Source organism: Microcaecilia unicolor, chromosome 11, assembly GCF_901765095.1.
Source record: "Microcaecilia unicolor chromosome 11, aMicUni1.1, whole genome shotgun sequence".
Lineage (NCBI taxonomy): Eukaryota > Metazoa > Chordata > Amphibia > Gymnophiona > Siphonopidae > Microcaecilia > Microcaecilia unicolor.
The window spans coordinates 123279020-123296646 of record NC_044041.1 but is presented as its reverse complement, the minus strand read 5'-3'; the positions used below and the strand labels follow the sequence as shown (position 1 = coordinate 123296646).

The 17627-nt window shown below is 43.2% G+C and overlaps 1 protein-coding gene across 3 annotated transcripts in view; it reads left to right on the top strand.

Annotated features, from left to right (window-relative positions):
- LOC115480556 (solute carrier family 22 member 6-B-like) overlaps positions 1-16624 on the top strand; it is a 71465-nt gene extending 54841 nt beyond the window's left edge. The window contains exons 5-10 of one of the 3 annotated variants that reach the window (XM_030219314.1): positions 4779-4902; positions 4991-5106; positions 8249-8463; positions 12575-12683; positions 15454-15657; positions 15948-16624. In XM_030219314.1, the coding sequence (XP_030075174.1) occupies positions 4779-4902; positions 4991-5106; positions 8249-8463; positions 12575-12683; positions 15454-15657; positions 15948-16023 (844 nt within the window). In that variant the 3' untranslated portion in view covers positions 16024-16624. Of the gene's footprint in view, positions 1-4778; positions 4903-4990; positions 5107-8248; positions 8464-12574; positions 12684-15453; positions 15660-15947 lie in introns of those variants that run through there. The other 2 variants (XM_030219315.1, XM_030219316.1) reach the window with 2 other exon arrangements.
- The last annotated feature ends 1003 nt before the right edge of the window (positions 16625-17627 follow it).

Here is a 17627-nt window from a genome sequence, read left to right as displayed (position 1 = left end):
TAGGTACCGGTTTGATAGGGCTGCCATTCAGCACCTTTGTGACCAGCTCCAACCCCTCCTGCAGCCAGGACCCGTAGGAACAACCCTATCCCTGTGCACCTAAAGATCACTGCTTCTCTATGTTTTCTGGCCACTGGGAGTTTCCAGTCTGTCCTATCTGCGAACACGGGTCTCACCCAGGCTTCCATTTCTAACTGCCTCACCCAGTTCCTTGATGCCTTCCTTACCCACACCTCTGAGCACATCACCTTCCCCACCACCCCCAGGCCGGCTGACTTCTACACCGTAGCTTGCTTCCCCTCGCCATTGACTGCACACATGTCGCACTCAGAACCCCCCCCCCCCCCCCCCCCCCCCCCGGGCACGAGAGGCCACTTATAGGAACAGGAAAGCATTCCACTCACTCAATATGCAAGTTGTGTGTGACGCCCAGGGGGAGATTCTAGACGTGTGTGCCCGATACCCAAGTTCCACCCATGACGCCTATATATTGCAGCACTCAGGAATCTTCCACAGGTTTGACCGATGGGAGATCACCGGCGGATGGCTCCTAGGTAAGTGCAGCATGGATCTGCCCAAACTATACCTCCTCCTCCGGGCAACCCTCAGCACTGTCTCCCTCCAGCTCATTCCACAATCCACTATTCCTCCCCCCCCCCCCCCCCCCACCTCCACAAGGTACCCATTGCAAACAATACACATCTTTCTCATCCTGCTTCTCCCCAAAGGTGACAGAGGCTACCCACAGCAGAGTTGGCTCATGACCCCATAGTCCACCCACAAACAGGGTCGGAGGAGAACTATAACAGTAGACATTGGTCCACACATGGCATCATCGATCGCACCTTCGGACAACTTAAGAACAGGTTTCAATGTCTGGACCGTTCTGGAGGGGAGCTCCTGTACAGCCCCCAAAAGGTGGCAAAGATATTCCTGGCCTGCTGCATGCTACATAATTTGGCAATGCGCAGAGGACAGGCCCTCCCAGAAGAGCCACAGCAACCACAGCAGCAGGCCCCAGATGAACAGGATGAGGAGCCCCCTCCACCTCCCGCTCACAGAGCAAAGCAGAGTGCGCACCAGCTGGGGGTCAGAGCCAGGCAAAGACTGATCAAGACAAGTTTTGTGTGAGAGTAAGGGGGGAGAGGCTGGATGGGCATTTCTGTTTCTCAACAGAAATGCCCACCCAGCCTCCCCCCCCCTTACCATACAGCCATGCAGTTTGGAAGGAACAGGTGGCCTTCTGTATGGCCACACTTATGACACATATGTACCAAAGTTTCTCTGTCACACTTCCCCTGTCATGCAACCCAGATTGTTGCCTCCTCTCACATCAACCCCAGCATTTGATAATATGTAGTGCACAAAGTAGACACACACCCTGTTATATCACAAAATATGAAATGTGTATTTAACCAAACAAAAACAAATAGAACTATTTAAATTATTAATTTTTTTCCAAAGTCTCTCAAGGGAAGCCACATCCTCCTGCCTGCATGGCCTTTTGCAGCAGGCTAACGAGCAGCACCAGGAGCAGCTTCTGTGCCCTGAAGGCTCGTTAGCCTGCCGCATCACTGACACTTCCTGCAGCAATTGGTTTTGGGTATGCACCAGTTGCTGCAGGAGGTGCAGTGATGGGGATGGGGCTGGTGCTGGGGCTGGTGATGGTGTGGAGAGGGCAGGTAGTGTTGGGCCCTCATCCCCCTCAAGGGGAGGCATATCGTGCCAGGGGTCTGGCCCTTCTGTTGTTGTTGCCGCCTCCTCCTTCTCCTCTTCCACCACTGGTGCTGCCTTAGCCTCCTCCTCTTCCTCCTGCTGCTGCTGGCACCCTGTATATGTAAAAGGATTGTCCTTAAGATCAGCACATTCAACATGGCTTGCATAGTGCAGGACCTGGCTGGCTGGCCTGAGGCAGGAATGGGGAAAGGTGGGGCCAGTGATGAGTCCTGGGCTAGACACATGGGGTGTGAGATGCATGAGATGACATGACAGGGAGCCTTGGAAGCTGGTCTGAAAAAGGAGTACACAAGGTGTGTTGGCAGGGCACACTCATTCCTCAGCAGCATGTTAGCATTTTGAGTTGTGACTATGGTTGGATGACCATTTTTTTAGGAGGGGGGGAGGGGGTGGAAGCACTATTTCTTTACATTACTTTCAAATCATGCTATGACATCCACTAAGAGCAGGACATCAGGCAAGAATACCATGGAACAGTATCCACCCCAGAAAGGGGGATACAGAAGTGAGGCATGCCATCTCATTAATCTCAGAGGAGGTTAGTTGGAAGTTACAGCCACACTCATGGGAGGGTAGCTGCAACCTCAGGCCTTGATCTAGGACAGCGGTGTTATGACTTACTATTTGCATTATTAAATAAATACATTTATAAAGGAGTACAGGTGCCCTGTTTATAATACTTACATTGAGCTCTGAGGCGCCGTCGCACGCTCCGGATTATATCGGGGTGGTCCCACCGTACACGGTGGAACCTTCTTCTCAGGGACTCCAGGTCCCTCCTGATGTCAAAACGTCTGTAAGATACAAGTTTGTACACCAGGAGTCAGGGGATGGCCCTTCTTGCCTTCACAACATAAAACCATTTGGCAGTCAAATTGTAGAGACACACAACACTAATGATGGGCATGGGGGGACATGACATTGGTACAGGTGATGTCATTGAGGTGGACATGAGGACAGAGAGTACCGTTTGTGTGCAGTATTGTTGGGAAGTGAGAATGTTTTTCCTTTCTAGTACATTGATGCTATTAATGTGTGTGCGTGTGCACATACTGATTACCCTTAAATGCAGACTACAGTTAGTGCTTACATTGCTGAGGGAGCTCTTATATGTGTAGCTACAGGAGGGGGACCTGATAGGCCAGGACCGGGGTGGGGGGAAACAAACAATTACCTTTGCAACCTGTCTCTTATATGACTCCAGGCTCTTATAGAGACAGTCCTGGGGGGCAGGTGCTGATGGTGGAGAAATAACCTGCGATGGTGCCGCAGACAGAGGTGCACTAAGAGCAGGGTCTCAGCTGTACTAAAGTTAGGTTCTCTTCTGAGCGCCATCTCAGTGAATAACCGTTGGGAAATGTGCATCGCCTTATATGGACGTCCATGCGTGATGGACATCCTTACATGCACAGTTCTATATATGGACGACCATCAGCACATGGACGTCCTGGCTTATATAATGGGTCCGCACGTGGACGGCCATCATGCACGTGGACGGTCTTCCTTATATGGATCATTATCAAGTGTGCGAACCTCTTCATATATACATAATAAAATATGTATGTTCCTTATATTTCCCATAGCTGCATATTCCGTAAGTACAGTGCATGTAGTTGCGGACATCCAGGTAAGGGAAATATAAGGAAAATTCATAGTGATAAATAAAGTAAAAAGGACGTTTCTCACAGTACTGCCGAAGGACGTCCCTCTTACAGGCCCTCTGTCCTTTGGCAGTTCTGCAAGAAACACGTCCTTGTTACTGTACTGTACTGTCTTCCTTATATGGATCATTATCAAGTGTGCGAACCTCTTCATATATACATAATAAAATATGTATGTTCCTTATATTTCCCATAGCTGCATATTCCGTAAGTACAGTGCATGTAGTTGCGGACATCCAGGTAAGGGAAATATAAGGAAAATTCATAGTGATAAATAAAGTAAAAAGGACGTTTCTCACAGTACTGCCGAAGGACGTCCCTCTTACAGGCCCTCTGTCCTTTGGCAGTTCTGCAAGAAACACGTCCTTGTTACTGTACTTTGCACTTATGAATGTTCCTTATATTTCCCTACCTGGAAGTCCGCAACTACATGCACTGTACTTGCGGAACAACCAGGTACATCAGAGAAGTCCAAGTATAGTAATAAGGACGTCTTTCTCGTAGAACCGCAGAAGGACGTTCATATGACAAATGTTGGCAAGTACAGTGAATGTATTTGCTAACATTTGAATTGGGGATGTCCTTTGGCGGTTCTGAAAGATGGGCGTCCTTATTACTATACTTTGGATGTCACTGATTTGGGCGTTTTGCACTGCGATAATGGAATGTCTAAGGACGTCCATACTATTTTTTGATTATACCTACTTGATTTTGAACGACTTCACGAGGGCGTCCTAATTCATACTTGGATGACCTTTCGAAAATGCCCTTCCTTATGTTCTAAGGACACAATCCTGGTACTTTGTCTTTCCAAGACGTTGGCCTTTGTCTTTAATTTCATTAGAAACCTCAACCAATGCTGGCAAAGTTTTGTCCAAAGAGATCAGGACTCCCAAGCTGCCTCAAGGCTTATAATCACAGGATGAGCAGTCAATAAGGACTACTTGTTGAAACTAATCAATTTTTCTCCTACCATAGGAGTTCCTCCATCCAACCTCTGAGCTTTGGATGTTCTGGGGCAGTCACATCTGGAATCTTTCTCCTCACATCACAGCCCTCCACAGCTACTCAGTCAATTATTCAGTGCTCAACTGTGAAGCCTCTTGTTGTGTTCCCATAACAGCTGGAACTGGCAGTTCCTCCCTTATAGTAGCGGACTGGTTCAAGTCAACCAGTTGCTCACTCAATCGCTTAACTTCCAATGATTGTAGAATGCGCATGAAACGTCAACATAGTCCCGTAAGCTCAAAGACACTTCCAGCCATGAGGGATCCTCCATTTCCTCCTGGACACTAGAACTAGCTCAAGACCTCATGGTATTCAGGCAGTAAGGCCCAGTCATATATTCAGATGCACTGACCTGAACTGTCTCTCTGTCAGGTGGGTACCGGAATCTGCACGTTGGCTGGTGCTGAACAACAAGCCAGAGGTTGCCCTGAAGACCCTGAAGTGGGTGGCAAGGATGAATGGAAAGCAAGAGGAAGGGGAGAATATCTCCTTGGAGGTAAGACTCTTCTTTAATGTTCATTCTATTAACTATTCACAAACCAACCCAGGAGATTTAATCACTGCATTCTACTCACGTTTTTCAGGCTCTGAAAGCAGAAATACAAAAAGGAGTCATGGCCATGACATCTCGCCACTCAGTCTTTGACCTCTTCCGTACACCTAGCATGTGCAAGATCACCTGCTGCATGACACTAGTGTGGTAAGTGTTACTTGCACTGCTATGGGGTCTGGCCTTTTGAGAAGTACAAGCAATCATGGTCTCTTTTATAGAGATAAAAGAAGATGAGAAGAAATCTATGCCTTGCCTGTAATGCTACGGTGTCTGGCATTATGGGAAGTGGAAGCAATACGGCATCAGTCTATGAAAGGGGATGGGGAGAAATCTAAGCCTTGGAGTAATTGGACAGACAGTAGCATGTGGCCTGGCACTTAAATCCTTTAATAGACTGCTTACACAGCATTTATCAAGGTGTTAGCCAATAGCAGAATAGTTTTTACAATGCCTGATGCATCATAGTATGCATTAAGACACTAAAAATTCCCACAACACCTCAGAATCTCTCCTCTGGTCATTTATTCCTTCTAGGATTGACACCTCACTGATAGCAATCTGGGCTGGTTGATTTAGTCATGGATTCGCCCCACTGTACACATCATGTTGGAGTTCTGATTTTCCTAAGAAAAAGTAAGCTTCACTAATTATACAAATTCTCAATATATCACGCTAGTTTCCTCTTTAAACATTTATTACATCAAATATCCTAACTCAACCCAATAGATCTCACATATCATTCCATACAATTGATAACTAACATTTCATCTACCTCAAATATATAAAATTTTTGGTTCACAGGATATATCAAATCCACAATAGATCATCACAGATCTGTAAATCTGCTGTGATGTTACATAATCATGTCCCAATAAACAACGTCCCGTATCCAATCAGTAGAAAGTTTCAAAGATGAAAAGCACAGCGTTCACAGATGAAAAATCGATGTGCAACAAATGAGTGAACAAATGTTCCGCTGCAGACTCAGTCCTGACCACCATCAGACGTGAAATCTTCACAGCTTCCAATTCTTATTTGGAGATCATTTAGGGTTGACCTGTTCCTTTCATCCAACATTCAACCAACATTCTGGTCTCAACACAGGCCGTGTTTCATTTTTTCTTCATCAGGAGACCTTTCACAAATAACATTAACAATTACTCACATTCTAATGCAAGCACCCTACAACTCATATTTAAAAAACGGATGTTTAACAATACCTTTAACAGCCCCAATAGAGCATCTGCTACACTCAGGATTACCTCTGTATCCAGTCCCACCAGCTACGTGAATCAGATGATTCTCCGTATACCTCACTTCCTTCTTTATAATGCTATCAATAAAGACCAATCCACTTCCTTATTTAAACCAAATGGTTTCACAGTACCCCAATTATATATCAGCCGCTGTTCCCTGTGGATTAATTCCCGCTCAGGATGGCCCACTTGCCCCCGTAATTGAAACAATACTACAAATCTTAAGTCCTCAACCAAATTATTAAACTGTAACCAATGGCTAACAAGCGGAGTATCAACTTTCTTAAGTCTAATGTTACTGAGGTGCTATGCTACATGCATTTTGATCTTACGTGTGGTTTCACCAATATTCTACAATTGGCACGGACAAGATATACCATAAATCACATTGTGAGAGTTATAATCAGTTTTCATTCTTAAATAATAATATTTACCAATCGATTGAACCCACACACGATCAGTGCACACAGCGTGTCTACAATAAACACAAGTATTACATTGTGTATGTCCACCAGACATCCCATATTCACATTGACTAACTAGTCTTTTCTTAGATAACATCTCTCCAACATTTCTGTCACGAGTACATGAAAACCGTAGCTTATTTATTAATGCCGGATGCAAAGATAAAACAGACCAGTGTTGAGACCAGAGTGTTGCTTGAATGTTGGATGAAAGGAACAGGTCAACCCTAAATGATCTCCAAATAAGAATTGGAAGCTGTGAAGATTTCACGTCTGATGGTGGTCAGGACTGAGTCTGCAGCGGAACATTTGTTCACTCATTTGTTGCACATCGATTTTTTTCATCTGTGAACGCTGTGCTTTTCATCTTTGAAACTTTCTATTCATTGGATACGGGACGTTGTTTATTGGGACATGGTTATGTAACATCACAGCAGATTTACAGATCTGTGATGATCTATTGTGGATTTGATATATCCTGTGAACCAAAAAATTTATATAGTTGAGGTAGATGAAATGTTAGTTATCAATTTTATGGAGTGATATGTGAGATCTATTGGGTTGAGTTAGGATATTTGATGTAATAAATGTTTAAAGAGGAAACTAGAATGATATATTGAGAACTTGTATAATTAGTGAAGCTAATGAGTAGATGATACAGTGTGACTAATTACAGCTACTTGTAACCCTTGTATTACTAGTAAGAAAAAGTAAGAATATAACTCCAAGCATGCCATGGGGCCAAAGCAGAACTGGATCAGCCCATTCAGGCTGACGCAAGTGACAACTCATTCCTATCTATGATTTGCAAAGTCATTTTTTAAAATGCATCTTCATTAAATTTTACTGCCAAACCCTCATCACAAACTGCTGACATCACTGTTGTACATGACTGGTGCAGAATAGTTTATGATGTCATCATTTTTATAAAGGCTGAGCTTGTCCTATCTTCTCCTCATAGTTTGCTTGAATTTATAGTTTATTTGTAGCATTTGTATCCCACATTTTCCCCCTAATTTGCAGGCTCAATGTGGCTTACATTTGCCGGAATGGCTGTTGCCATTTCCGTGTAACAGGATTACAAATGGTATTGCATTAGGGTGCATATATACGTGGAGACATACATGGAACATGATTTAAATGGGATAGCTCATGGTGTAAGTAAATACTATTTGCAGACATATATGATAAGGAAAAATACATTAAAGTGACGTAATAATATCTCTAAGTAATAGATTAGATTGTACCATAGATTAGATCGTCGACTATAGGGAGACCCTATTCGACATACAGTTTAGAGTGGTAATGCTTGATCGTTAGTATCATAGAGATTAGGTAGTCGAGCAATAAAAATTCATCTTGTATAGATCAAGTATAATATTAATATTTAGTATGTAAGATGGCTGTTTATGGTATGCCTTCTTGAAAAGGTCCGATTTCAGTTCTGTTCTTCCTCAGAAAATTAAGAAAACTAGCAGTCCAAACATGCAGAGGGGTAAAAGTAGGGCCACTGCATTCTGCTCCTGATGACCTGGAGCCCCTCTTATGACTTTAAGCTTTTGTCATCAGGTTCTCTGCTAGTTTTGCCTTCTTCGCTCTTGCTATGGACATTCAGAAATTTGGATTAGACATTTATCTGGCGCAGGTAATATTTGGAGGCACGGAAGTTCCACTGCGGATTCTGGCAATCATCTCATTGACTCACATTAGTCGGAGGTTCACACTGGCCTTGTATCTCTTGCTGGCTGGCCTATTGGTCTTAGCCAGCCTGGCAGTGCCAAATGGTAAGGGACTATTTGCAAATTCTCTTTCAAAGAATTACACCTTTCTTCATCTGTTGATTCATGATTATCAGTAGACACTATTTCCTTTGCCCAGCTCCATCACTAGCTCTGTGTATATGACCTAGGGGTGGGTGACTATCTCTCTCTACTTCAGTTTTAATCCCCAGTCCAGCAGTAAGCCTCTACTGAAAGGTTTCACACTGGCACTGAGTAAGTTTGGAATGGCCAGAAAGAGGTAGAGCAGCAGCAGCAGGAGAAAGTGAAAGGGAGGAAAGTGCTGGACGTGGGACCAGGGTAGGGAAGGAAAGATGAAATGCTGGACCTGGGGAAGAGCAGACATTGGGGTGAGGATAGGGAGAGGAAGGGGAGATGCTAAACCTAGGAAAGGGTGGTTAGGTAAAGCAAGGGGAGATGCTGGCCACCTGGGGAAAGGTACAGAGGGGAAAGGAGGCTTCTGGCCACATGGAGGGGAAAGGGAAATACTGAATCTTTGGGGGGGGGGGAGAGAGGAGAAGGGGAGACACTGGACCAGGGGGATAGGAAGAAGAAGGGGAAATGCTGGATCTGGGGATACAGTTAGGAAGGGGGAAAGGAGGTGCTAACCACCTGGGGGGTAAAGAGAAAAAAGGGCATTCCTGGCCGCCAGGGGAGGGGGAAGAGATGCTGGACTATAGGGGAGGGAGGGCCTTGAGCTGTTCCTGGGAGGTGGGGGGCACATGGCTGAAGGTTTGTCAAGGGTATCATATACCCTTGGACTTCCTCTGCTAATCTACATCATGGTCACTAACTCTGTGTGGGTGATCTGGGGCCAGTGACTATCTTTCCCTGCCTCAGGTCTAATCCTCAGCATGGTCACAGACTCTCTGTGACTTGGGAGCACTTGGCCCCTCAGCTATATGGTAAGCTGAATTGTAGAAAAGCGTTAGTATCATAGGAATGTTATTTGAATGTTCTAATTGTGTGCTTATTAGATATTCCATCGCTATTATACCAGTGGCGTAGCCAGACCTGACATTTTGGAGGGGGCCCAGAGTTAACATGGGGAGGCTCCAGGCATATAGGTGTGAGTAGTTCTTGATATACTAAATAATGCCATAGAGTACACGTGATAATTAATTTCTAAGTAAAGTCTGTCCTGCATCAACAACAACCCCATACACAAACTTAAATATAGTAGCTTTATCCCATAACTTAAACTTTGCCATTATCAACATCTCAACACACATCGCAATATCTGGCAAAATAATTACCACATGGTACATATCTTTCAACTTTGCTTTATAACAAATATCAATTTCTTATAAAGCTGTATTAATAAACAGGTAAAATAAGTAGCAGCTTAATTATGTAGCCTGAAAATCTAATATACAAAAAATATCAACCCCGACACTGCTCACTGGACCATCAAGCTATTAATTTAAACATATATTTTGCATCCATCTAAAGCCCCATAATCCCTCCTCCAAGAATGATATTTAAAAAAAAAGATATAGCAGAATTAGAAAAGGGTCAAAGAAGGGCAACCAAAATGATTAAGGGGAGTGAACTCCTCTCATATGAGGAAAGGCTTAAGAGATTAGGGCTTAGAGAAGAAACGACTGAGGGGGGATATGATAGCGTTCTATGAAACCCTGAGTGGAGTAGAACAGGTAAATGTGAATTGATTGTTTATTCTTTCAAAAAGTAAAAAAAAGACTAGGGAACGCTCAATGAAGTTACATGGTAATACTTTTAAAATGAATAGAAGGAAATATTTTTTCACTCAACAAATACTTAAGCTCTGGAACTGGCTGCTAGAGAATGTGGTAACAACAGTTAGCGTATCTGGGTTTAAAAAAGGTTTGGATAAGTTCCTGAAGGAAAAGTCTAGAAACTGCTATTAAGAAGGAGATGGGGAAAGCCACTACTTATTCCTGAGGTTGACAGCATGGAGTCTTGCTATTTAGGATTCTGCCAGGTACTTGTGACCTAGATTGGCCACTGCTGGAAGGATACTGGACTAGATGGACCATCAGTCAGTCCCAATATAGTTTTTCATAAGTTCTTATGTAAAGCATAAAAGGAGCATTTCCTCAGAAACTCACCATACAAAAAAATTCTGATTTTGGTGTCATCTCAATAAAAACAAAGACTCTGCAGTTCCAAGCATATAATGTGAAGTACCTTTAATGCTAAACCTAGAAAAATTACCCCTTGTAATGCAACAAGGACTCTACCTAGGAAAACTCAACACAGTGCAGTGGACATTAGAACATCAATACACCTATTGTAAAACTAAACAAGCTGGATTAGTACAGATCAATCCTACACAGACATCGAATGTTAACAGAATACCTGGCCTTTTTCACACACGAACACAAGTAGACCCGTAAGTACAGAATAAATAACCACAAACTAAAAGTAGAATTACAAAGACAAAAATGAAACTGAACCCCCAAGAAGTAAGACTTTGCATACAGTGCAACACCAGAGAAATAGAAACAGAGATGCATGACCTTCTGTACTGAGCAGATATAAAGAGAGCAGATGTAAATTTCAAAAATTGACATATTCTAATTGCTACATTATAAATTAACAAATAACCTGCTTGCACGGCTGGCTGTGTGCTAGTGCCAACGCAGCCCATTCACTTTGAATGGGCTGTGTCGGCAATGCCACGCGGAAGCCACTTGCGCAGACCCCAAAATGAAAAAGGAAAATAAGGTGCTTCCTTTTATTTTTGGACTACTAAATACACACTTGTTGACTTCAGTGGCGTAGCTACGTGGGCCCTGGACCCCCCTGCCGACCCTCTGACCCCCCCCTTCCCACCGCTAACCCTCCCCTGCCGTCGCCTACCTTTGCTGCCGGGGGACCCCAACCCGTGCCAGCCGAGGGTCCTCTTCTTCCAGTGCAAGGCTTCATTCTGTTTCTGTGAGTCTGACGTCCTGTACGTCAGACTCACAGAAATAGAATGAAGCCTTGCGCCGGAAGAAGAGGACCTCGGCTGGCAGGGGTTGGGGTCCCCCGCCAGGTAGGCGACGGTGACGACTGGGGAGGGTTGGCGGCAGGAGAGGGGTTGAGAGAGTCGTCGGCAGGGGAGGGGTGAAGTTGGTGGTGGCAGCGTCGGCGGGGGGGGGCAGCAATGGTGGGGGGGGGGCTAAAATGTGCCCCCTCACCTCAGGCTCTGGACCCCCCTCCTGCCGAATTCTGGCTACGACCCTGGTTGACTTATGCCAAAATATTCTTCTTCAGGTCTAAACAGTATACTGCTGTTATGGTAAACCTGTCTTGACTTAGGAAGGAGGTTTTGGCTTAAGAAAGCTAGTCAAAAAATGTATTTAGTCCATTAAAAAGGTGTCATCTCATTTTTTTCCATTATTTCTATTTATTAACATTTAAAGTGAACTAATACATCTACCACATTCTTCATCCTAAATTAAAAATAAAATTGTTTTTTCTACCTTTGCTGTCTGGTCATTTAATTTTTTCTAATGTTCGGTCCCACCTCCTCTCATGCAAACTTCCGGGCCCGGCACAGGTAACAGTAGCGGCAGGCAGAGAGCCACAGTCCCGCGCGTCCTCTTTGGGTTATTACCACGGGCTGGCAGAGCTGTAAGAGAAGGGAGGGAGGAAAATTGTGCTGTTTGACTTCAGTACATAGAAGGGGAGATAGAAAGGAACTGGATAATACGGGATGGGTGGGGAGGGACAGAGAAACTGAATGGGAGGAGTGAAGCAGTGGATGCACAGACACTGGGGGGGGAGGCTTGGGCCCCCAAGGCTACACCCCTGTTTTATGCTTAATTGTATTATATCTCTGTTATTTGAATTTCAGTGCTGTTAAATGTGTATATTTTGATCCTGTTTCATGGTAGTCCTATTATTAGGTCTCAATTTGCTGTTTTTCCTCTTTCAATCTGCCCCATGTCTGTACTTGTTAATTTTACTATTGATTGTAGTTTGATGTTAAACTGTACCTGAGGTACACACCGCCTTGGTGAATCTCTTCATAAATGCGGTTAATAAATCCCAATAAATAAATAAAATTATAGCTCTTTGTTCCTCTGAGTTGATCCCTGCACGTTCTGTTGTAATTGTTTATTGTGTTGACGTGTTTGTTGTTTGGCAGGTATGCCAAAGATGGAGATAACACTGGTAGTCCTGGGGAAAGGTTTCCTGGGTGCAACGTTGCTTTGTGCTTATTTGTACACTGTGGAGCTATTCCCTACAGTGCTCAGGTAAGGAGTTGCCTATGTCCTAATAGTGTCATAAGCTGAGTTTGAAATATCAAGTCCTGCTCCCATTTGCATTTTAGGACTTGTAGTTCTGGTTCGCAAAAACAGAAAACTATAAATTCTATAGACACAAAGGAAAGAGACTCAGGCCTGGCTCTATCTGTCTGTGATGAGACAGAGCCAGCTGGAATTCAAGTTGCCCAACCCTGGACTTTTAGAAGATAGGGTGACTTACCAGTACCATTCTGGGAGACCAGGCAGAACCAGTCTGGTCAGACCTTATTTAAGTGTTTTGGACAATTCTGAAGACCACACCTTCAAAAAGATTTAAACAAGATGGAGTAGTTCAGATAGCAGCTACTAAAAATAGTCATTGGTCTTGGTCATATAGAATATCTCTCTATATAAAAGGCAACCCCAACGTTCTGAAGCCTCGAGATATCCGGTGTGCCCTGGAGTGTCTGCACCACCCTCGCGTCAAAACGTCATGACGTCGAGGGCAGAGCTATGACACTCGAGGCCCGAAACCGTGAATCGTATCTGCTGTCCCATATAGTCTTAAATAGTATAGATATTGTCCATCATTACTGATATTCCACCAGATGTCGTATGAATTGTCTTTCTCTATACTTGGACCAAAGCGCTGCTCATTTCGTCAAAACTTGTTATGGGTCCAGTAGAAATGTCCATAAAGGTTCTTTTGCCTGAAACTCTTCCAGACTGTAGAATGAAACATAGAACCCGACACAATTGTGTTTCGCCAACTATGGCGTCTTCAAGGGTTATTCATTCGTCCTACAAATGTAATGTGCATAATGTTCAATCCTACTTACATATTTTACACATTATTAAAACATCAAAACTTTAAATTTGTCAATCACTCTTACCGGCTTCTAACGGCAGCTAGGAGCACACATCCGCTAGCAGCGTGGAAGGCAAAAAACGCCCGCACATGCGTACTAGCGGTCAAGATTCCCATTGGTTATATCAAATGTTTAACCAATCAATTTCACAGTTAAGTCCACCAGGAACTACCGTATTCCACTGATGAATCAAACGTTGTTCTTTTTTCAATAAGCTAGAAGAGAGATTACCTCCTCTTTCTAATTTAACCTGATTAAGGACCACAGACTTTAAATCTTTAAGCAAATGTTGGGCAGTCATCCAATGAGGCACAAGCGGAGCTTCCTTACGCTCTGTTCTAATGCAACTTAAGTGTTGGGCAATTCTGCATTTAATCTTCTGAGTAGTCATACCTATGTACCATAATTTACAAGGACATACGATCCCATATATGCATCCACTAGAGTTGCAATCAGTACGAGATCTTAACCTGTACTTCTTCTCAGTATGGGGAATGGTGACCTCCTAAACTTCCAAAGCATATTGGCAGTAAATACAATGATTACATTTAAAATGTCCTGTTTCTATTACATTGTGGTCGATTTTTTTTATTGTTTTTATTTAAATATTCTCCCAAATTCCTCCCTCGAGTAAATGCAAACCTAGGAGTGAATTTAAATGCTTCATGAATCGACAGAATTGTCCAGTGATGTTGAAGAATCTGAATTATCTTATGTGACATCTTAGTGTAGGGTAAAACGCAAGTTAAATACTGATCTGAGCTTTGAACATTTTTACTTTTCTGCCATTCAGTATGAAAATTAAAGGCACGTTTTGCCGCTTTTTTAAATATCTTTGAAGGGTAACATCTAGATTGAAATCTATTAATCATAGTTTCTGCTTGTTTGCAATAATCTTCTCTTGAACTGCAAATTCTTCGTGCTCTAAGCAATTGACTACTAGGTATGCTATTTCTTAAAGGGGTGGGATGATGGCTACGGTAGTGAAGGATGGTGTTACGATCAGTATTTTTGCGATATAATTTAGTATTGAGTTTACTGCCTGTCCAAACAATATTGACATCTAAGAAATTTATTTCCTGATGTCCAATGTGATATTCAAATTTTATATGTTCACTCACAGAATTCAAATATTGTGTGAAATTATACAGAGACTCATTATTATCATCCCAAATTAACAAAATGTCATCGATGTATTGTATTTATATATATATATATACTTGGAAAACAGGTGGGAAAGAAGAGATATGATAGACACATTTAAGTACCTCCATGACATAAATGCCAGAAGATGGGCCTATCTCAATTCAAAGGAAGCTCAGGAACATTGGAAATAGGATAGAGTTGAAGGGAACAGACCCGAGAGTAATCTTTCTTCGTGGAAAGGGTAGTAGATGCGTGGAACAGCTTTCCAGCAGAGGAAGTGGAGACGAGGATTGTATCTGAATTCAAGAAAGCATGGTACAAACACAGAGGGTCTCTGGTTGCGGGAAAAGGATTGTAGAAATTAGCAGTTGGTGTGAAGTGGCAGAATTGAAAGGCCATAGGGCAGTGGTTCCCAAACCTGGTCCTGGAGGTACCCCAGCCAGTCAGGTTTTCAGGATACCCACAATAAATATTCATGAGAGAGATTTGTACTTAGTGGAGGCAGTGCATGCAAATTTCTCTCTGACTGGCTGGGCTGCCTCTAGGACCAGGTTTGGGAACCACTGCCATACAGTTTTTATTTGCCATCATTATCTATGTCTCTGTTTCCCAGTGTATGTATGGATATACATTTCAGATTTCACCAGGACTGACTAGTTTTCCTTGTGTAACAGGACAAGGTGGCCCAGACCTATGAGTGAGGATATAACTAAAGAATAGTATGTGGGCATGAAACCACTAACCTCTTTCCATGTGCTCCCCAGGCAGACAGGAATGGGCTTCACCAATATGATGATGAGGCTGGGGGCAGTGGTGGCCCCCGTAATCCTGATGACCAAGGACTATGTCTCATTCCTGCCCACTCTTGTGTTTGGCCTTCTTCCTATGCTCTGCAGCATCCTTTTTATCTTTCTGCCAGAGACACTTGGCCAGCCGTTAGCAGACACCATTGAGCAAGTAGAGGAAAGGTAAGTGATCGCTGTAGCCTTCTGTCTGTATTGTTTGCAAACATTCTTTTCCTCTGGCTTTCACCTGGGATCCCTTCCTTTGTGAGATCTCTCTCCTGTCTCCTTCCCATCCAGATTTCATCAGAGACCAACCCCCTCTTGCAGAATATATTTCCGTCCTCCTCCCCATCCAATACCCCACCCCCCATTGTGCCTCTCTTGTTACTAGCACTCATCTGGCTCTCATCAGTGATTCTTTCCCCACAAGACCTCGTCAGTTTCATTTTTCATTTTTCCTCTTTCCTTTCAAGGTCAAAAATTAAAATAAGCTTTGCCAAGGACAAGAAGAAAGAAGAATTGACAAGAACACTGAAGACAAGACTTTAAAGGACAACCCATGCTCTAAGCAGGGATCTCACCAAGGAAATTTCATTACCTTAATTCTCTCTTTCCATACCTATCTTGTGCTCAGAGTCTGCAAGATTTAGAACAAGGGAGTCCGTGATTGGTAAGATGAAACCAATGTTCTTTCTGGGAGTGCCCAACAGGAAAAGCAAATGCAAAAACCACTTCAAGGCAAACTGTGTGGCACTGGGGTTCTTAGTACTGAATTCTAGGTGCAATGGCTTAGATACTTGATTCGCTGAAAAAGAGGTGGAAAGAACTTAGGATTCATCTGCAGTCACCAAGAATATAGGATTCATTTGCCAACAGGACTGCACTGCATGCCAGGAATGAAGGACTCATCTTCCAGTAGGATTCATCTCCCAATGAGAGACTGCACTGTAACACCAGCATGAACCTTAAACACCAATGGCATGACTATATTGGGCTTCCAAGGAGGCAGGGGTAGCCTGCATGGGCAATCATCGCTAAAGTCCAAACAACAACTAGGTAGGACAGAAAGGGCAGTAAAGGAGTAGCCTAATGGTTAGAGCACTAGGCTGACAACCAAGGAAGCCTGCTGCTCCTTATGAGTTTGGTCAAGTCACTTAACACTCCATTACCCCAAGTAGAATCTTAAATTGTGAGCCCTCAGGGGACAAGGAGATACTTACTGTACCTGAATGTAACTGAACTTGAGCTAAACACCAAAGAAAGACCATAATCAAGTATAATCATTGATTTAATCATGAATTGATAATGAGTGTGACTATTGGGCAGACTGGATGGACCATTCAGGTCTTTATTTGCCGTCACTATGTTACTACTGAAAACAGAAGTGAGCTAAATCTAAATAAATACAAATTTTGGGATAATACTTCCCTAATTTTTGTGACTGTATGGATTATTACAGAATGTTGTGATTTTTCTGAAGGTGATATAATAATGGGAGATTTTTTTTTTTTTTTAGTTTTCAAATATGTATTGCAAATATATTGCAAAAAAAATGAACTGAAACATTTGAATACATATAGCCAATAATCAACAGCTGAGCAATCATCCCAAAATACCCACACCCTCCCCACCAAAGTGTCCCATGGGGGGAGGGTCTCCTCCCAAGGTCCTGCGTGATCTAGGTAGGTCTTTGCCACTGCTCCTGGCAAACAAAAGTAAAATGCACAGTCACCCCAAATGGGAGTCAGGTTACCACATTAGCTCTCCATACGTTGATGATATGTTGAAACCCTCTCCACAGTGTGCAGTGGTGGCTAAGAAAGTAAACAGAATGTTAGGAATTATTAGGAAAGGAATGGAAAACAAAAATGAGGATGTTATAATGCCTTTGTATCACTCCATGGTGCGACCACACTTCAAATATCGTGTGCAATTCTGGTTGCCACATCTCAAAAAAGAAATAGTGGCATTAGAAAAGGTATAGAGAAGGACGACAAAAATGATAAAGAAGATGGGATGACTTCCCTATGAGGATAGGCTAAAGTGTCTAGGGCTCTTCAGTTTGAAGAAGAGACGACTGAGGGGAGACATGATAGAGGTATATAAAATACTGAGTGGCGTAGAACAGGTAGATATGAATTGCTTGTTTACTC